This window comes from Abramis brama, assembly GCF_963993115.1.
Source record: "Abramis brama genome assembly, chromosome: 25".
In the NCBI taxonomy this organism is placed as follows: Eukaryota; Metazoa; Chordata; class Actinopteri; order Cypriniformes; family Leuciscidae; genus Abramis; species Abramis brama.
In genome coordinates, this window is record NC_139987.1 from 17,251,445 (window position 1) to 17,274,347 (window position 22,903).

General features: G+C 37.6%; 1 protein-coding gene across 1 annotated transcript in view; it reads right to left on the minus strand.

The window, feature by feature from the left end:
- uvrag (UV radiation resistance associated gene) overlaps positions 1 to 22,903 on the minus strand; it is a 105,189-nt gene that overhangs the window by 60,814 nt on the left and 21,472 nt on the right. The window contains exons 7-9 of the mRNA XM_084105175.1: positions 17,311 to 17,416; positions 9,092 to 9,218; positions 2,240 to 2,324 (exon numbers count right to left, since the gene is read on the minus strand). Of these exons, the coding sequence (XP_083961301.1) occupies positions 2,240 to 2,324; positions 9,092 to 9,218; positions 17,311 to 17,416 (318 nt within the window). The remainder of the gene's footprint in view (positions 1 to 2,239; positions 2,325 to 9,091; positions 9,219 to 17,310; positions 17,417 to 22,903) is intronic.

A 22,903-nucleotide genomic window follows, 5' to 3' on the forward strand; every position in this document is an offset into this window, starting at 1 on the left:
CCTCCATGATTTCCAAGTGGGAGAACTTGCAAAATAGCAGGGTGTTAAAATACTTATTTTCCTCACTGTATATTATTTGTATTATTATCAGTAAAATAATAATATAATAATAATAATAATAATAAATGATTAATCTTTATTTTTATTTACTCATATCTTATTATATAATACATTAAAAATCATATTTATTTATTTATCTACATTGATATTATTTAATACATTATTATTAAGTATATTATTACTATTATAACCATAATAATAATAATAATAATAATAATAAATAATAATAAAATAATTTCAATATATGAATATAAATAAATATAAATTATAGTAATAATTATTATTATTATTATATCATTATATAAAATTAATACATATGTACATATAATATACTAGGAAACCTGTGTGTTCATACATCCACTAAAACAAACCAAGTCAGACCATTTGGTTAAAAGTTACTGAAAAAAAAATAGCTACAAAAATCAAGCTCTGATGACATTTGTGTGCTGATGTCACTTGGTTTGATATTTAAATTTATCGAATAAAATGAAATTCGCACATCTCAAGTATGATTTTAGTGTCAAAAGTTACTTAATACTTTTTGGGGCCACTGTATAACCAGCAAAAGAAAGTTGCAAGACAGGAAATAACAGGGAGTCACAATGACATAGAGACGAAAGAGAAAAGGAACAAGAAGAGGAAAGAGAAGAAGAATTAATTGCAATGTTTATATTGGCTTCAGGAAGTTCACTTCGCTAATGATGCTCTGAATCATCTCTCTAGTAATGGTAAGAGCTACTCAATTATCAAAACGGCCAAATTACAATGAACTTCCTCCACTCTGACCCCATCCTCCAATGGTACAACCAACCCTAATCAGAACACATCCGTCAAGTAAGGGACACACCATTACCTCAGGACGGGCACCTGTCTAGGTGAGGTGCAAGGGGTTGAAAAAATGTTTACTTTTCATGTTCAGCTTTCAGCTACTGGTTCTATGACTTGAGGAGAAAGATGAAGAGTAATGATAGAGGATAATGTGGTATTCATTTACAGTCATGAGAAGGAGGCAGGAAGGAAATAATGAAGAGGTATGAAGGATATACTTTCCTTACTGGACTATAGCTTCCATGTGGGTCTACCAGGCCTGCTCTACACCACCCAAAATCTGGTCAAAACAGCCACTGTTAAACTGTGAACATAACTTGATCTGTCTTTACTGGAAGTGGGTATTCGATGTGCCAAAAAAGCACGAGGTGTGAATCGACATGAGACATCTGTCTGAATGTGTATGGCTGTAGTGATGGTACTTTAAGGGGGATGAATTAAAATTGTTTTTGTATTTTATAATAAATATTAATACAGCACCGTTATTCAGTTGAAGTCAGTTCAGTTCAGTAACTGTGTAAAGTTCAATTATGAAAAGCGTTCAATTCACCTACAAGTCAGTTCAATGTTGATTCAATTCAATTGATTCAGTTATAAAGCAACTCTGCAGAAAACAGAGGTCATCATCCTGCTCAATTCAGATCAAGTTTTGTTCCCATCCGACAGTGTCTGTGTCTTATAAACCCAGACTAAGCAAGCCATTGGCGACAGTGACAAACTCCATAAGGTGACAGAAATGGAGAAAAAACCTTGGGAGAAACCAGGCTCAGCTGGTTCTCCTATGGTCAAATGAATGAACATGGTGTGATTTATGACTATATAAATAATATATAAACTGGGTTGAAACATTTGAACTGGATTATATCATTTCATACTTTCGTTTCTCCTCTATTGAATGTTGCAATCTATAAAAAAAGGCAAAAATACGAAATGAATAGCAATGTTTACGGCAGTATTACCCAAGACCTGACAACTCTGCTTCAAACAAGAGGCAGATGAACACCACCAGACATACAAATGCATTATTTCAGAGGTCAGCCCACTGTGTGTGACCCTTTGGGTCGTGTCAAACCCATTAGGGTTGGCACAACATAATCTGCTTATTGTCACACTATGCAATTTGAGTGGGTGGGAAAACACAACTATATCCAGCATGTCCTCAGTCTGCTTGAGTTGACCGTATAATCTCCCAAAGCGCTCGGAAAAACCGACAGAATGAAGGAGCGCCCAGTTCTGCGGCCCATCACAGTAATGTCTGACAGATGTGAGATCACTGGACTCGAGGGTAGAAAACGAGGGATGAAAACGAGAAAAGAGAGGGATGGATAATTGCAGGGTGACGATCACTCACCTTTTGGCAGTGCATTCCTTCTGCAACTCCGTCAAAGACTTGTGCTCAGACTCCAGACCCTGGTGCTTGGTAGACGACGCCTCCTCTAAGGAGAACAACACAGACAGGTGGAGAGAATAAAAGAGAGAGAAAAGACGGGAATGAGGTGAATGAACAGGTAGTCTCGTGTGTGTTTGTACAGGTGGGTAGGAGTGTCTCATTTTGATAGCAGTCTATTAAATTGTGCTGTCATAAATTGTGCAGTCTTTCATCATTATAAAAACATTTCCTCTACAGGCAACATAAAACTAATTGAGATTCAAAAAATGCTTGTAGGGTTTTTTTTTTCTTTAACATAAATATAACTGCTAAGAATTATAATAAAAAGACGAGACCATATAATCAAAAACACTCCCAACATGAAATTTGGATAACGATTCCCGGGAGCAGGATAAGACACGCTTAGATTACAAAAAGTCTGACAGGTTTTAATGATGAAATCCTGCAATTGCGATTGTGTTGAGATTGAACTTGAGCACATTTATGGGTGTTTCTTTGAGAACTTTGACCTTGTGAACTTGAAAATAAAAATGGTTTTAAAATATTCTATTTACTTGATTTTTCCATTTCATCTCAATCATGGTACACAAATCAAGTATACAAAATTTTGTTAAAACATTATTGGGAGCAAAATTGTTGGTTGTGGTGGAAACGATTCCATAACGGAGGTAAATTTGTGTAAAAATTGGTAGAAATCATTTTCACAAAATTGAAAAGGTTTCTGTTTATTTCAAATTATTTTAAAATCTTACATTTAAAATTAATATTTTCGTTATATAGCATATTTTAAGATTGACTACCTGGGTCTGGTAAAAGGTAAAAACTCAAATAAAATAAAATTAAAAACAATGTGACCCAAATATAATGAAAAGGACAATGTTTTAGTTCTAATAAAAATCAACCTTCTGGCACATAAAAGTGCCCAAAGTTCAACACACCCTGAAACAGATCTCCAAAAAAACAATGAATATTAAAACCCCTAAATTTCAAATGTGCAAAATAATAGTCTCTATTATTAATAGAATAGTCTCGCTCTGTGCAGAACTCCAGTATGTTTGTGTACATTCAAGGAAAACAGAACAGTAAATCTCCATCTGATTTGCTGGAAAGACACACTGCCCAGATTTACTGGATCTAAGGTTTTGCTGATGGTGTTCAAAAGACATTTTCCAACCCGGCCTGCATGGCCACACCACCCCCATGTCATCAAAGCATCAGCCAGGAGAGAGGGAGAGAGGGAGAGAGGGAGAGAGGGAGAGAGGGAGAGAGAGAGAGAGAGAGAGAGAGAGAGAGAGAGAGAGAGAGAGAGAGAGAGAGAGAGAGAGAGAGAGAGAGAGAGAGAGAGAGAGAGAGAGAGAGAGAGAGAGTGAGTGAGTGAGTGAGTGAGTGTGTGTGTGTGTGTGTGTGTGTGTGTGTGTACGCAAGTATGAGTTGCTGTGGAATGCAAGTGTCAGGCCCACTTCTTTGCAATACTGTTGTGGTTCATTATTTCAGACACTACATTACATATTATACATTATATTACTATATACATTATATTCACAGAAGAGGGAAAATAGAGATCGAGACAGAAAGCAAGAGAGATCAATGAGTGAGAAATGAAGAGAGGAGGAGATTTTAAATTCTCGCTATAGATGGATCAAAAGGAGGATAGGCAGAAGTGTGGTGTGCCTCAGGTCCCTGTAAGACCAAATCATATACAGTACATATACTGTATATAAATATACATGTAGCATTTAAAAGTTTGGGATCAGAAAGATTAATGCTTTTCAGAAAGGGCACATTAAATTGATCAAAAGTGAATGTAAGGACATTTACGATGTCTCAAAAGATTTCTCAAAAGATTTGAAATTTCTATTCCGCAAAGAATCTTGAAAAAAAACATCATGGTTTCCACAAAAATATGAAGCAGTACAACGGTTTTCAATGTTAATAATAAGACATGTTTCTTCAAATCAGCATATTAGAATGATTTCTGAAGGATCATGTGACACTGAAGACTGGAGTAATGATGCTGAAAATTCAGCTTTGACATCACAGGAATAACTGATATTTTAAAAGGTATTAAAATAGAAAACAGTTATTGAAAATTGTAATAATATTACACAATATTACTGTTTTACTCTATCAAATAAATGCAGCCTTGGTGACCATGAGAAGGTTCGAAAACATTAAAAACAAAACTGATATTGTGTGGAAGAGACCTTTTTTTTTTTCACAGAAGAAAGTAACAGGGGATCGGAATGTCATAAGGGAGAGCAAGCGAAGACAATTTTTATTTTTGGGTGAACTACTCCTTTAAAGAGTTGATTCTTGTCTGTTCTTTTCCACTTCACTTACATAAAATGAGAAGATGAGGGAAGATGAGAGTGGAGAGAGAAAATCAAAGCAGACTGTCTGGTAAAAAAAAAAAAAAAAAAAGCAAAACTCTTTTGTTCTGACCCGCACTTGTAAAAACAGAGAGTGTCTGCTTTATAATATGCCTCACATTCTCTTCTCTTTTACAGCTCTGTGGGATCTTTCTGTCCTAAAGCAATGCATGGCGGGACATCATGGGCCCTGGTGCTGTCTTTCTGACGACATTGGAGGTGTGAACCAGGGAAATTGAAAGAGAGATGATTGTCGCTGGAGCAAAGCGGTCCCATATGCAAAGCCTTGAACCTCTCATTAGGATGAGACGGCAGGAAAAAGAAAAAGAGAGCCAGAGGCAGAGAAAAAGACTGAAAGGTCTAAATGCTTTTGTTCTCTACTTGTTCTCTTTAAATGATCCCCTATGACACACTCTGCTTTAGTAATATCGTCTCTCTCGACCATCAGAGTTGTCAGCACCAGGTTAAGGCCTCCTCTTCGCCGCCCATACCTTTCCTAAAGACTACTGGAAGGAAGTCATCTGAGTTTGCTCGGGAGAAAGCAGAGGTTAAAGGAATAGTTCACCCAGTAATAGAAATTCTGTCATCATTCACTCACCCTCATTCCTGCTGTGGAACCTGTGAAGACATTTTGATGTAAGCTTCAGTTGTTTTTATCCCTACAATGTTAATGAGGATCAAAACAACCCTGGACCGTATGAGTTCTGTTTCAATCAATAAAAAATTTTAATAAATAAAAAAACATTTGTGAATAAAGCAAAGTTTCCATTCCATGTTTTCAATAGAAGAAAATCGTCACTTCCTAGGAAATTGGCGCAAAATATCTGTAAGAACAATGGAAGTTGCTGCAATCTTTTTTCGTAAATCATAAATTACTGACAAAATGCTATAAACAATGCCATGTTATCTTGTGTTCAGGCATTTCATAATGACCAAAACAACATCTGAGATGCTGTGAGATTTTCACTAATCACATGATCTGTTGAGGAAAAGTCACATGACTTTTTTTGTTGCGGTATATGTGTTTTCATCGCAGTTTATGCGCATTTCTTATTGGATATTAAAAAAAATAATAATCTGACTCAACTGAGCGCATACGTTTTTTATGCACATGTAGCGAATTTTCATACAAATACAGTAGGTGGATGGAAATATAGTGATTGACTTCCATTGTAAGGAAAAAACAATACAATGACACAATGTTCACACCATCTTTTATGTTCCACAGACACAGCTAATGAAAATTACAGATGAAATTATTCATTGACAAAGCTTTTTTTTATTCCGCCAATGACATCGAGACATTGTGGCAATAACTGCCATGAAAGCTAAACCACAGGAAGTATGGTGAAGCCAGCAGGTGTTTCGTGTTCTAATGACCAAAAGGACTAGTTAAAGTGTGTCCCCTCACTCTGTAGCACTTTACATTTTCCCCTTCGTTTGTGGAGTCCCTCCGCATGTGACGTTTACTGGCCCACGGTCCAGAGCGCAACTACCGATCATAACAATGTCAAATCGCTTTTATGAGCATAATTTACAACATGTGCACAAACGTGATGAGAAATTAGAGCGAGGGAAATGGTGACAGGAGGCTTGACCCTGCAAAGCATTATTCTGTGCTTCAATGGAAATGAGGAAGCGCTCAGTGACCAGAACCAGCAGGGGAGTGCGAGAGCACATGACTGCAGCTTTGTACATTAAACAGAGATGAGACGTGGTTACACTTAAGTCATTTTGTGCAATTTCTGGCAATCTCCCTTTGTAAGTGGGATAAACTACGGTAGTTTTGCAAGGAGGCTTTCATGCTGTTTCACGGAGTGCTGGACCGGTTAGCATCACAGCAAATAAGCGCTGACTGACAATAGCTTAAAGGACCATTAGTGTTTAAATGAAATTTAGGTGTGGGGGATTTGTTAGCGGGAATGGGAAAGGCAGGAATTAACTGAGAGGTACATGACAGGAAAGAAAAAAAGTTGGAATCTGTTGTTTTTCTCATCTCTCTCCCAGAAGAGAGCGCTTTTCTCCCTTTTCCTTACTACTAATAACCCTTTGAACATCATTTACTGAAAAGATGTTCACAAAGAAATCTAAAACACTATATATTATTATATTATCTGTTAATAAATAGAAAAAACTCACACATATCATTTCAAAACATGTCCTGTGGCATAGTTTGCAAAAATATAAAATATAAAATTTTTAATGAAACATTAAGGTCATCCAAGTGTTAACTAAAATTAGAACTATTAAATATTATTATTATATATATATATATATATATATATATATATATATATATATATATATATATATATATATATATATATATATATATATATATATATATATATATACTTACTTTCTTTCTTTCCTGCACCTTACCAAGTGTTATTTTATTTCTTTATTCTATTATAGTATCTATTAATATTAATTTGCTATTCCGAAATTCATTTTTGCTTTTGTGCTTTAAATTTTGTGCTTTTGCCATTTTATTTTTTATATATATATATATATATATATATATATATATATATATATATATATATATATATATATATATATATATATATATATATATATATATATATATATATACACACACACACACACATACATACACACATACATACACGGACACATATACATATATATATACATATACAAAGAAAGAAAGAAAGAAAGAAAGAAAACCAATAAATCAATGAATGAATGAATGAATGAATGAAGCAGGAGGTCAAGCAGTGTGCCATCATCCTTTCCTCTTACTCTAGTTCAAATAAATTTTTTCTACAGCTCTTAAAAAGTATTCTCCAATGCATGAATGTGAATGGGCCGCTCCCTTCGGCTCCAGTCAGGACAGGCTCCTCTTGGCAGAGGCTGTTGGGTAGACGTCATCCATCTAAAACAGACCTTTCCCTGAACCCCAAATCCGTTGTTTGTTTCTACACACTAGGAGGTCATGAACACAATGCATTATGGGATGGCAAGTGCCAGGCCACTCAATCATTATGGTTGTGCAAGTGTGCGCATATGTATTCTTTATGAACCCACAGTATGCAGCCCATCCCTCTAGCCAAACACCAGCAACCACATCAATCAAACTCACCTCTTCGCACCTCCCGTCCCATGCACAACATTTGGCAAATAAAAAGAGCAGGATTCAGAAATCAAACATGAATGGCAGGAGGCTGTGACGAATGGGGCGGTGAGGAACTTAAGCTTTGAATAAACTCTGGATGTTCAGTGTCCGCCTGCACAGTCTGGATCTTTGATGGAAGCAGTGTAAAGTAGCATAAAAGAATAATGAGAAGAGTAAATCACAACAAACAGGGGTGGCGATGGTCTTGACAGGCCAAAACCGCAGAAGTGCCCTTTTCCTACAAGAGGATCTGCCATTATAATAACTGAATGTTAAGGACAAAATATGACTAACAAACTGCTCGAATCAGGCATGTACATCATGGTAATTTAAACAAAAAATTGTCCAAATCAGTGACGACAAGCAATGTACAACAATGCACGTCCTTTGATTGGGCAGCATGACACAAATTAAAATCTAAAGAGTTCTGAAAGAGAAATTCCAATAGTTCCGAAATGGAATTTCCAACTTCTTAAAGAAGTGCAAAGGAATGCCAACTTTAAGTTGGATTCCCAACATGGAAATTCACAACTCTGATTCCACAAAGATGCATGTGCCAGATGAATGTGGCAAAAACAGAGCGAACTACACAATTAATGGTGAACAACAACCCCATTCAGGCAAATTATTGAATCCAAATTACATGTTAAATAACATGATTACAAGATCATAAAATGGGTTTGGGAAACATCTGCTGAGACAGGTGTGTAAAACATGGCAAAACATCCGTGTTGCTATTCGCTTACCAGCAAAACAAATGATAGCAATGTCATTTGTGTTTTTATACATCAGATGTTTTTTGGTCGGAAGGTGCAGATATCAAGTAACAATCGAATGCATCACTACATGTCAAATGTGTTCTTAATGGCTGCAATTCTGTTGTTTTCTTTACTTTAAGTGAGGACAGGAAAATGACTTGATGCTTGACACTTTTTTTATGAAGGCTGTTTAGACGTTAAACAAATGCCTTGCTCAATTCAAGGCACGGAAATATATTTACATGAGAATGTGGAGCCGCCGTTTTAGATCTGGAAATACATTTTAGCAGATGGAACTCTATATGGTCCCCCAAAGTACTGGAACACGCATGAAGTTACATCAGTGAAAAACAAGATGAAGAGTTTCACAACACATTCAGTCTGACACACAGTTTTGGAAGAAAATGCTGGCTGATTGCAGATGTGTGGGGATGTGAACCACTGGTGTGTAACAGTATAGAGGAAGAAAGAATATATTTTGAATACATATGGTGATGTTTTTTTTTTACCAAAGTGGGACAGATCTCTCATCAGTGAATTTGGTTACCTTTTTTTACAAGCTGTGCTCTCTCTTTATGCATCAAGTCCACTTCTCTCGTCAACGCCTTCCTCTGTCTCTCCAACTCGCACCTCAGAATCCCGATGTGTAGCTGCATACACTCCCTCTCTTTCTTCTGCGGAAAGAAACAACAATAAGTATGAAAACTTTTCCATTTTCCTCAATTCTATACCCAAACCAACTTTATTGGGTAGCTCAATTATTAAGAAAAGGACGTTTAACAACTGCTCAGGCATTTGAATGGCCTGTTCTGAAGGTAAATCTCACAGGACTTCATCCACATCAAAGCATGAAGCATGTAGCAAAATTGATTATTCTAGTCGAAAAAAACAGTTGACAGTACTAGTATTTATGCAGAACCAGAAGTACAGAGTATCGGGTATATTGAGTACCCACTGATAGAGGATGCTTTCAAAAGCTCTCGTTTGTGTGAGTGCTCTCTGAGTGTCATAGGTTCCTATTTACAGTGTGTTTTTACAAGCAATGAGCATTGTAGCCAATCCCGAACGCAGAGGTGCTAGTGAGTAAATCAGAATCTGTTAAGCACCATTGAAAACGCGCAAAGTTTTGTTTTGGTCAGCGCGAGCCACACACTCGTGAATCCTTTCTTTATAACCAACAAAGTGTAAACAAATAAGTGATTAATTGTACAATTAAGATGGTATGGCTCTTTTCTTGCTTTCTGTTTATTACCCATTCACAATCTGAATATAAGTTTAGCTTTTCATGCTAAAGTACACTGTAAAGTACACTGTAAGGACACTGCAACGTTTCTGGATTGACACCTGTGTTTAAAGGCTAGAATGAATCGGAAATTGCAATGAAAGACAGTGATAACCAAAGGATGAGACAAAATGGGACAACATATTTTAAAGTACAAGTACAAGTTTTAAAGTGAAGTATTTCAACAGTTTTTGCTCTGGTACCGAAATTGGTACTGGGAACTGCAAAATTTTACTGGTATTAGTACCAACTACTGACATTTTGGTACTGCGACAACCCTATTCATTCACTGGTGAGCAAGAGACTTCTTTCAAAAGCAATGTATATATTTTGCACTGCCCTGTAAAACAGTTTGGAAAGCAAGCGTAAGCCAGAAACATTCACATTAAAGTAGTAAAGCAGTAAGATATGATTTTTTAAGATGATTACAGCAGACATCAGTGCCAGATCTTCCCTCAGATTCTCCAGCACCCAGCACAGATCAGTCCACGGCAGATCTATCTAATCTACATCTACAGCCCTGCGGCTTTCGGGACTGTTAGCGAGCCAAGCGCACTAATGAGGAACAGTGATCTGACGAGGGTGAAAGTGGGATAGAGAGTAGATAGGAGAAGAAAGAGAGCGAAGGAGAAGAGATAATAAGCAGAGAAAGTTCAGTATGTCTTTAATGTGATTGGTGGTGGTGATCCCTATCATAACCAGAACTGCTGACTTTAATGCAGAGCAGGATGGAGAACCATCTCTAATGTTTGATCCTCATGGCCTCCAACGTCCATTAGAGACATATTCAGAATAAACAACAAACATATTCATCATGCATGCAACTACAAAACTTACAGAATGGACATAGATGTGATGTCTCTATAAACAGAGATGTAAGAAACATGAATCCACACCACAGGGTGTTGGGGAAATTGAGTGGAAGTCATATAGCAATGAAATCTGTAGGATCTACTGCAGGTAACATCTCAGGATCTTGTATTTTCGCACTTGGCAGCTGAGGAAGTGTCAATCACAGAGATATAGAAGACAGCACCTCAACCTTCAGATAGCTTGAGCCCTTATATGGCAAGAAAAGACCAAGAGCTTGCGTGTTTACTATCAACGCCACTGGCACGACAAAATATGACATTTCACAAACATGCACGCTACAAAATTTTCCCTGAAAAAAAAAAAAAAAAAAAAGAAAAAAAGTAGGGATGCGTTTATTGATACTACTGATACTGATAAGTCCATAATTATTTTCACATAGTTTCATATTAAAATGTTATACTAGTTTGTGTATAATAATAAAAATATTAATAATAAAATAATATTAATAATAAATAGTTTAAAATGCTACAGGTGAATTCAGCCATCACAACATTATAATTGAAATCATAAATGAAAAATTTTATACATAAAGTAAAAGAAATAAAACGTTTTGAAATTCAAGATAACATTTAATATGTTATTAAATTAATACGTTTTTAAAGATAACTTTAACTGACAACAAAGTTCATCTAAATGTAAAAATAGGCAGAATTGAACTCAATTAATCCTATAATGGTCAAAATATTACCGGTAACTATCAACTGTTAAATAATAACATAAATAAAAATCATAAAAAAATAAAAGTAAAAAATAAAACTAATAAATATCATAACAATATAAAAACAACAAACATCAGCTGAAAAATAAAAATGAATATGGAAATAAAGTAAATAAGTAAATTTAAAAGTAATAAATAATAAGTGAATAAGCATGTAAATAAGTAAAATAATAAGTAATGAATTAATAAATAAATAAGCAAATAAGTTAAATGAGCAAATAAATAAATAAATGGCAGCTCTTAAAAAAAAAGACATTTGATTAAACAAAAGTCTGTCAAAAATGTTAGGTGTACACTAGCATATAACTTAAAAGCAAAACACATGGACTAAAAGCCACAAACCTGTACCTCACATCCTCTCACACACGAAAAATCACATTCTGCTTTAATTGCCAGTAATAAGAAAGTTCTGAATAATTCAATTACCGTAGCAATAACCGGTACAGTGTAGCGAGCGTGCATGGGCTGATTGATTGCTTGAAGTGTCCTAATAGGCTCCAAACTGACCTGAGGCCAGTGAGAAGTGACAACACTGCTGTTTCAGAGGCGAACGCTCTGATCTGTAATCAGGTTCACATAACCTCAAGCCTGAAGGAAAAACTCAAAACAGACTTTTGCTCATTAAGCGCAGTAACTGATACACTTTTGCAGGAATTTCAGACCCTCGCTGACCTTTGGTGCGGTCCAGGTAGCGCTCCTGTGATCGAGGGAGAGTGTCAGCTATTAGTGTAAACGTATCCTGAAATTTGACATGTGGAGAACTCTAGAAACTTGCCAATTCGTTTTTTGGAGAGGAAGAGACTTCACAGTCATTCACGGAGACTTGATGAACCGCTAAGAAAGACGTGTGATAATATTCCCAACATATGTAGGCTTCAGAAGGCTTTTAGAGCCTTTGGATGAGTATTGTGTTGGATATTGTAAGACAAAAACGTACTTGTAATTATTGCATGTCGTATTGTGTTTGCTATGCTTTCTCGTGTTCGTTCATTATAAACGCTTCATGTTTTGGCAACTTCTTTTCACGTCATGATCATTTCTGGCTGATTTGGATTCAAGCAAGAGTGAGAGAAAAAAAAGTGGGGTCATGTTCTTTGCTTTGGCCAACCCCCCAAAAAAAAATGGAACCAAAAACAAAAGTTTGAAAACAGAAACTCCAAAGAAAATGACAGACCTCCAGGACACTGAGACAGCGGAGATCAATAGATGGTCCTGTGAACATCTCACCCTCTGAGAAAACAGCATTTCAACAGGTGGAGGGGCCGCCGCCATACAAACACTAAGCACTTAAACATCAAAGACAGCAGGAGTGTGTGTGTGGTAGGGCATATCGAGTGATGGCGTCTTTATGACTCACAAGTGTGTGAGAGGGCAAATGTGACTCAAGGAATCTCTCATTTTCACTCTTTCTGAAGTCTTTCACGGATGCGTTATATTTCAATGCATTTCTATCCAAAAAAACACATTTCAGTTTAATTTAAAGGGGTCATGACATTGATTTTTTGTTATTTTAAAAGGCACATTATGTAAGATTTTTGGATCAAAATATCCAAAAACCACTAGAACAATGTTATATATTTTGTTGATTTGTATAATGTGATGGATTTTTTAATTAATCATAACTAACATTTATTTTTCTTGCAGAAACAACATTCATATGCTTTTGAATGTTAAATGTTTCCCCTTTATTCAAAAACTCATGACTTTGAGAGTGTGAGTGTATAAATAACAAATAGGGGAAATGAAACTAGACAGATGTCTAGGTTTCAAAACTTGTCATTATGAAGTAATTACAAAACAGAGTTTGCTTCTACCTAGTAACAGAAGAGTTTGTCTATGAAGAACCAATCAAATTTTAGGGAAATTATGTAATGTATCATGTCATTTTCGCCATGGTCCTATTCTATAAAAACGGTTGTATTCCTGTTTGCTGGTGGGATTCTCTCTGAAATTTTTCTGAGAACTCTCCCGGCCGTGATCAAAGCATTTGAAGGACATTTGCTGAAGTCTGTCTGTTTATTATTACTGCGCAGCAAGTTAGGGTTAGGAGACTCGGCCGACATAAAAACTAATGTCGACATCGATTGTAGACGGGACCCAGATAAACTAACGTCGATTGTAGACGGGACCCAGATAAACTAACGTCGACTGTAGACGTTCGGGGACGTCGATTGTAGACGAGACCCAGGTAGACTTAGGTCAGGTGCGAAATAGAAAAAAAATTACCACAGTACTTATTACACATGCTCCTAAGAATGTTTAAATCCAGAGAAATAAGCAGTTTTAACCAGGACACGGACCGGACCGTGTCCGTGCGTCGCCTATTAATGACGGATGAGCTCCAACGTCACCCGAATCCGCAACCAAAAACAAATCATCCACCCGCACCAATAATTTTCTCTGATTTAAGTTTCCGCACTGACCCGCACCCGAAGGTCAAATTACAATTATTCTTATGTGTTGTTACGCGTGATGATAAATGGACGATCATCACCTTCAACAGCGGACTCGGCGACGGTTGATGCGGGCATCTCTAATGGTAACATAGTACACTGATGAATGAGCGCTGCTTTTGAATGAACATTTCTTTAAAACTAAATTTATTTGACAGAATTTCATTTTCTTAATGGCATAAACAGGCTTTACTCCCTTGAAACTTAAACTGGAATGTCACTGTTTCTGTCACTGCGACTTCCCGAACAGGCGAACACACACACGCGTGCGCGCACACACAACACTTCACAGCCGTTGCATATTACATACCCAGCACTTGATTCATCCTCATTAACCACTTCGTTAAAACACTCCCACAGGGTACTTTTCTTTCTTTCATTCCTTTTGTTTTGTTTTTAATTCTTTTTTACTTCACTCTCGGACCAGCTCCATTTCTGCTTAAAAATGCGGACCCCGCGCAGCGTAGGCTATATCTTAAAGAGAGTGCAAATTAGTGCCTATCTGCCTGGCGGATAAAAATTACATTTTAGACATTCTCATATTCTAGAGAATGTAGTTAATATTTTCATTAATAATGATTTATCATATCCACCCACAACACACCCGAAATTAATCAGAATGTTATTTTTATTACTTGTCCCGCCCGATCCGCGGATATAACCGCGATCCGTGCATCACTACCCGTTGATTTCCATTTCGTAGAATGCATGGCATAGAAACACAAAAGAAGCTTTAATATATTATGCGTTTTATTACACAGGTGAGCAACTGTTTGGATATATTCATCGACAGAAAACTAATCATTGTTATAAAGCTCAACACAGTTAGTCTTTTTTTTGTTTAACTTCCCATCTCATATTTTTTCCATCCCCGTGTCCTTCTAGGGGCTCCATAGAATGTGTAATTTCTTTTCCGAACATAGTACTAGGTTTCGAGCACATCCCTACTACCTAGCCTATGTGCTGCCTATGTAGACAGCGAGGCAGCACACTACGCATTGGATCAGAGTACTGAAGAGTTCCAGAGAAGGAGAAAAAATGTATAATGTGTGTGTGATTACATTTATTCTGAGTGGAAGGTGTCTGGGCATTTACAGCCAACTGGGAGAGGAGAGAGGACAGACTTTTGAAGTTTTCATTAACAACAATAAAACCTTCTCAAACGGCTGCGTTTTCGCAGCTGCTGACTGCCACCTCTAAAAATGCTAAATATGTTTTCCTTTTACTTTTCATTCTACTGCAGGATATAGTGAGTGTGGAAACACAAACAGAGGATTTTCTGGTAACAAGGGCACGGTGATACAAAGAGAAGGGATAAAGCCGTGGGATTCGGATTCTAAATCCACTAAAACACAGGATACAAGAGCCGCCCGAGGACCTAATGACATATTTATGAGGATCTGTGTAACACAAGATACACAACTCTGAGGCCATTTACCACACTGTTGCTGTTTGTGTTGAGTGACTGGGTACCCTGACTTCCTGTCTGAAACTGAGGGTACTAGCACCAGCATACTAAACTCTCATTCTCACCTGTAAAAATAACACCGCAACTGCTTGAAATAATCAGCAAATAATAAAGCATTAGTAGTTGCAATGGTAATTATATATATAATAAATTTTTTTTTTTTTTTTGAGAAAGTAAATGAACGATCTACTTATCTTTCTACTTAATTCAGAATGATGGAACATGTTCAGTTCGTAAGAATGTAGTAGTAATTGTTGAGTTTAACATTAACTAAGAATAATAAATTCTACAGAATTGCTCATTTTAAAGTTGCAGTCCGTAGTTTTTCCTCTTTGTCGCCATCTCTGTTCGAAATCTGCAATTGCAGTTATTTACGGAAATATCAACTTTACGTGGGTTGTGCCTCGGCACGGCACAGCGCGGATGAATCCAATGTTTTGAGGAGAATGTGCGGCTGTCAGTCACCGCACCGGTGTGGAGACTGTCATTCGCAATCACAGATTCTACTTTTTGGAAGTATGACCAACATAAGAATTTTCACTGGAAAATGGCATCTGAACAAGTAACATCCACTTTTGTTCTGACCATCTAAGGGGAAAAAAAGCATTGCAGTAAATCGCACTGATTAAATCTAATGATCACTTATCATATCACGTCAAACAAATTATACTTTGTTCTCAAATTGTTAATGTTAACAACATCAGCATTGCATGACTACATTTAATGTGTATTAGGGCTACCTGTAGTTCAGTTTCCATTTCTGTGCAGTCTAATTTCTAATAGTCAGAAAAAAAGCAGTCTCTGCGTCCGTTTTGAACCCCTTCAAAACAGGGAGTTTACGCCACCTTTCAAAAGCCCTTCTTATCCTTGTCTTCGCATGGGCCTGGGTGCAGTCTCTTTTTCTCTGTAGCCACTCCGAAGTCCGAAGTCTTTTGCATTTTACAACGGGTGAATCTCCAGTTGTCACTGGTGATTGTCGTTTGAACCTTTCTGGATCCGCCATCAAATTGATAAGTGTAATTATATCAAGTGCGGTGAGAAAAGGCTATAAATCTTCACCTCCAACATCCTCACACGCAACATACTAGCAGCCGAGACTCCTCCTTTATGTGTACAGATGTGACGCAATGACGCAAAGACATGCTCGAATTTCCCATGGAAATCCACCAGTACCACTGGAATTAAAAGCATTTTTACAAGCTTACCGTTTTGAATCGAGCTAAGGCAAGCAGATAGTTTTGAACACTGGCTGGTTATGTACTTGCTCAAAAAATTATTTTGGATAATTTTTAACCCAAAAAAGTTACGGACTGCAGCTTTAAGTTCCTGTTAACTAATGCAGATGTAAACGAAAAATGTAAACCGTAATGTAAGTGTTTCCAAAGCTTGTTCTAACAGACTCCTATTCATTTATTTATGCTTGAAGCTTTGTTTTTTTATAATTGACAAAATATAATACTGGGGGCACATTTAAGAATTATATTACAATTGAGACTAAATAGTACTTTTATGTACATTTAGTTTTTAATGTTTCCCAATTGTGCTTTCTTTAGGACAGTCACTAAAATGAAATGCTTGTCTGATACACTGCTAGATAGCTTATCAAAAGCTGGTTTATACTGCCATCTCTCATGAAAGAGTAATTCTGTGAGCCTGGAAAGACAATATCCCCACTACAGAGTGAAGTATTGAATTTTAAATTGAGTTTGACAATATGCTATAAAATTCTGTCAAGCATACAGCAACTGTAAATTTAGCCTTTTATACTTGCAGAGGTGCTTAACAGAGTCTTACCATCAGTACTATGTACCAGGTGGAATGGAAAAGAAAACCCAACAGGCCGGACAGGATTTATGAAGTTAGAGAACATAGAAAGTATACAGAATATAAAAATAATCCTGCATGAATAGGAGCACACAAGCAGACCTAGACAACCCAAGAAATGCCACTGGTTTGATTTGTTGGGTCTCACCTTTTCTGTGCAGGACGCTGTTGTCCTCAGTTTCTCTTCAATTTCCTTTCCGATCTTCTGAACCGTCACCTGAGTCTGCTTAATGGCTCTCTGGGCTGTGTGAAGCCTGTGGAGGAAACACACACAGGATGCATCACTGTTAGGGTTGAGAATGTGAAGAAGAAGCCATTCCAAGTACTTGAACCGAATTATTTAATGACATTAATGCACACAGAACTTTGTAATAACTGAGTTTCCTGCACCACGGATAAAAATATAATGTTTGATCAGAGCTGTGAAACTAACATAAATACTACCAAGTCAAAAAAGACACAGTGTTCTTTTCACATCTGCTCTCAATAACAAGCATTATAGTGTGACCAGCAAACGACTCTTATGATTATTTTTGATGAAGCAGTCAAGCAAATCAGAATTACACTGATTTCAATAGTTAAATATACTCAGTTATTAAAAATAGGACCCACAAAACATATGCAAACTAGTTAATTTGACAAAAGAAATTAACAAAAGAACCACACAAAAAATGTTTATACAGTAATTATACAAACGCACATTATTTTTGAAGAGTGTTCAAGCTGCTCTCTCATATGATTAAAGTATATTAATCTGCTATACACAAGAAAGTCATTTAGATTTGGAACGACATGAGAGTGAGTAAATGATGACAGAATTTTCATTCATATTCCTTTAATTTGAAAAGTTTTGAACATTTGTATTGTAAAACCTAACTAAAACACAATCAGTGATTGGATCTCGACTCAAATAGATGGAATTAGGTCAATCAAATGAAGGATGACAGCGGACACATATAAACACCCATTCTCAGATGTAATGGAAACAGAATAGCCGCATGTGGGGGAGATGATCTCACACGGTGACTGATTTCAGATTTATATTTGCGGTAATTAGAGAACACATAAACTGAAACCTCATGACAGGACCGCTGAACTGAAGGGAGGTCAGGCGTTGTTTTTGTATTGTTTGTTTAGTTCTCAAAGGCAATGGGCTTGTTAAGATAAACTTTTATAAATAACAGGTTTCTTAGGAGATTAATAACACCGCAGATGGGTCTCCTCATTTTGCCTGTTTTTATTTGCACCATGGGCCTAATTTTCTGACTCATCTGGTTTTACAACAAAACCAAATGGTTTCAATACCCATTGTTCAATTGCACTGGTATGGTGAAATTTTTGATTCACCTGAAAAGATGTGTCAAACTGAATTTAAGAATTAAGTGCATCCATGGATTTTAATACAAAAATTCTTTCATTGCACGAAATGTTCGCTCCCTAAAAAGTCCCACATTGCATCATGAAAACCAGGGAGCATTGATGGAGCTTTTGCTGTTCTCACTAGTAGCGTATTCCCACTTGGGAGCTTTTCATGAAAGGCTCGCTCGACCACGAAACCTTTCAGCGACAGCATACAATTAACTTTGTTTCACACTCTCTTCTCTCGCGCAACCTCCATTAATGGTTCTTTTTCTCTCTTTTTGAACAGTAAGATTAACACATTCTCACTGAAATCCCTCAAGGAGAATCAGAAGTGCACATGGCCGGGATTAAAAACAAACAGACAAGGCAGATGCTAATTAGCACACATACTACAGCTGTTGTGCAGTAAAAATATAGAACAATATGCATTCTTGAATGTAACAGCCTCAGATGTCAGTAAAGGAGTCAAAGTTACCCTGTTATGCCCCTGCTGGAAGATGTTGTAACTACATGTGGTATTTACCTGATACCAACTACTTGACATTAGGCAACACACCAGACAACATTTTTCCAGTTTTTGATTATTCTGACGTTTTGCTGGACATTTTAGTCGGAGGGGCCGTGGTGCTAACGTGCGGTCAATCGCAAACGGGGGAAACGCGACAGCAGCTGGTTAAGCTCCGTGAGCCCTACAGGATCTCCTTCAGTTTGCATACAGAGCAAACAGGTCTGTGGATGATGCAGTCAACATGAGACTGCATTATATCCAGCACCATCTCGATAGACCTGGGACTTATGCCAGGATCTTATTTGTGGACTTCAGTTCGGCCTTCAATACCATCATGCCTCTCCGTGCCATCCCAATCTGTCAGTGGAGCTCTCCGACAGGAAAGCAGCTGACAGCAGCTAGTGAGACTTGGGAAACTCACATCCAGGACCCTCACTATCAGCACTGGCGCTCCTCAGGGTCGCATGCTCTCACCACTGCTCTTTTCCCTGTACACGAATAACTGCACCTCTGAAGACCCCTCGTCAAGCTCCTGAAGATTGCAGACGACACCACAGTCATCGGCCTCATCCAGGACAGTGATGAGTCTGCATACAGACAAGAGGTTGAGCTGGCTGCCTTGGTGCAGTCAAAACACACCTAACACGCTCAAAACAGTGGAGATGATTGTGGACTTCAGGAGGAACTCCTCAGCACTTCCCCCACTCACAATCATGAGCAGCACTGTAGAGTCATTCAGGTTCCTGAGCGCCACCATGACTTAGAACCTGAAGTGGGACAATCACATCAACTCCTTTGTGAAAAAGGCCCAGCAGAGGTTATAATTCCTTCATCAGCTGAGGAAGTTCAATCTGACACAGGAGCTGCTGACACAGTTCTACTCAGCCATCACCGAGTCTGTTCTTTGCACTTCTATAACTATCTGGTTTGGTTCAGCTACCAAATCAGACATAAGAAGACTACAACGTACAATCCGGAATGCTGAGAGGATTTTTGGTGCTCCTCTGCCCACCCTGCATGACCTGTACTCCTCCAAAGTGAGGAAGAGGGCAGGTAAAATAATCAAAGAAATTAATACTTGTATTCAACAAGGGTGCATTAAATTGATCAAGTGACGGTTAATGCATCAATTTAAGCAGTACAACTGTTTTCAACTTTAACAATAATAAGACATGTTTCTTGAGTACCAAATTAGCATATGATTTTTGAAGGATCATGTGACACTGAAGACTGGAGTAATGGCTGCTGAAAATTCAGCTTTGCCATCACAGGAATAAATTACATTTTACAATATAAAACAGCTAATTTATACTGTAATGCTTTTTCTAAATATTACTGTTTGTACTGTAATTTTGATCAAATAAATACAGCCTTGAGACTTTTTTTCAAAAACATTAAAAACAATTACCAAACCCAAACTTTTTAACAATAGTGTGCATTGCCAACATTTAATTACATTACAGTGGATGTTTCAGACCTACATTTTGCCTTTCACAGCCCAGGAGAGGTCACTACTGATGGGTTTCTTAGTTTCCGATAAGTTTTCTCCAAATGCTATGGACCTCCTTGTTTTCAACAGATTTTGAGAAATCCTGGGAAAACTGAGCATACCACATTGAGCGTAACGGGGAGAGAATTTCCTCCCACAGGCCGACAGAAACCTTGCATTGTATCTTCCCATCTGTGGGCCTTTTTGAATCCATCCGAGGGGGGCCAGAGTCCTTTGTGACACTGCTTTAAGTTTTTTCTACCGCTCCTTTCTTCCCAAAGCTTTTACACTGACGACTTCATTACCACACACGTCATTCGTAAGAAATCATCGAATTGCAGCGATCCAATTAGAGATCCAAGAAAGAACAGAGAGATGGCCAGCTTCTGATCCAGACCATCAAGATTCCCCTTTGACTAGCATTAGAGAATTCAAACAGTTTGCTGACAAAGGTTAAGTGCCAATATCAGCATAGTGAAACAATGCAGACTAATACTCCTTGAGCAATTCATCTGGGTTACGTTTCGGCCCTCCTGTGACCACACTGGTCCAAAACTAGACCTAGACTCTGCATCTGCTAGAAGTACAGCTGGCCTGCCTCTCCAAGCGAAGCTCATACAAAAGTTATCCACTTTTAACAAACCCCTGTAAAACTGAATAAAGTTTCAGGAAACACAACTATGGTGATAATTTCCAGTGGTTGCCCACCAAAACTATATAATGCACAGCTACCATTTCTATAAATCCACATGTTCTTCTATATACCTCTTTTTCTGAAGCTAGAGATTGGAAAATAACACCCCTCTCGCTCATATTTGGGGCCTCTCCTCGCACTTTCCCAGCAGTACTCTGCATGAGCTGACCAGGGCATAAATCACTGGGCCTTTAAAATCTACCCTGTAACAAGTTCACACAGCGACAGGAAAAATATTATTATATTTTATCAGCCATGTCTCTCTCTTGTTATATGCAGGGTGATATGGCATGCCGATAAGTCAAGTCAAAGCTGATTTGACAGCTTTATCGTCACCGTGATTGAGATTAAGAAATCTGATAGGCCACTTCCCCCAGGTGAGCGTCAGTTATCACCCAATCGGATTTCACGCATGTCTGCACTCTTATCAACCCTCAACCCGTCTGCCCGTCAACACCTATCTCCCTCAGCCAATCAGAGAAGGGCACAGGAGGCTACCCGGTAACCAGCAAGGCAGCTCAGACATCAAACACACGCTAGAATACAAACACAAACACTTCAATCACAACAACTTTCTTTTCTGGCGAATCACCTTTTAAAAAACTAGGGGAATGATTTCTGAGATTGACATCGGAGGAAAACTGGGTGCAGTGACCCAAGTAATAGATTACTAGTTATGTTTGCTAAGTCAAGCATCACTTTTACTACTTTTCACACTTAGGCTGCATCTGAAATCGCATACTTCTCTACTCTATAGTAGGCGAAAAAGAGTATGTGACAAAAGAAGTATGTCTAAATTCACAGTACTCATAAAAGAGTAGGGAAAGACTTCTTCCACTGAGATTCTGAAAAGTGCATAGAATGGACACTTTACTATCCCATGAGGCCACGGTAAAAGATTTGTGAATTGAAGTGAAGTGTAGGTCACGTGATAAGGGCAACATGGTCAATGTTAGTACGTCCAGATTACATTCATACTACACACATTCATACTATATAGAACGTAGTTTTTAGTCAAAATAAGTACCTACTCAAGAGAGTATGTGATTTTAGACGCAGCCTTAGAGTTAGGGACGTATTAAACTTAGTAGATGAAAATCAATCAAACATTTAATCACTTATTCAGGAAAGGTATGCAAGTACTTTTCTATGCAATCAAACTATTGATTTGTTTACCCTAGCAATCACTCAAAACACCCTATATACTGCAATACACAAACTACCACTCAGCAACCAGCCAACCACATAGCAACACCATGGCAACCATCTAGATCACCCAAGCAAACACAGCACATTGTTGTGTGTTAGCACATTGCTCTAACTAGCACACCTTTGCAACCATATGGCAACGGCAATGAACTAGCAACACACAACTAACCCTCAGAACACCTTGGCAACCGAACAGCAACGTTCTGACCACCATCCCAAACATATCTATAAAGTGCATATAAACACACTAACTACCAGTCAGAACAACTTAGGAAATGCATAGCAACACCCTGGCAACCACACAGATCATCCTAACATTATGGCAGTTTGTTTTTTACAGACAAGAACATTTAAAATCTAGTATCACTTTTCTCAGAAAAGCATAAAAAACAGAACAAAAAAGACTTAAAAGAGAAAAAAATAAACATAGAAAAGCATTAACTCCTTAACCTGAAACACAAATTAATTCATTCCAGAGT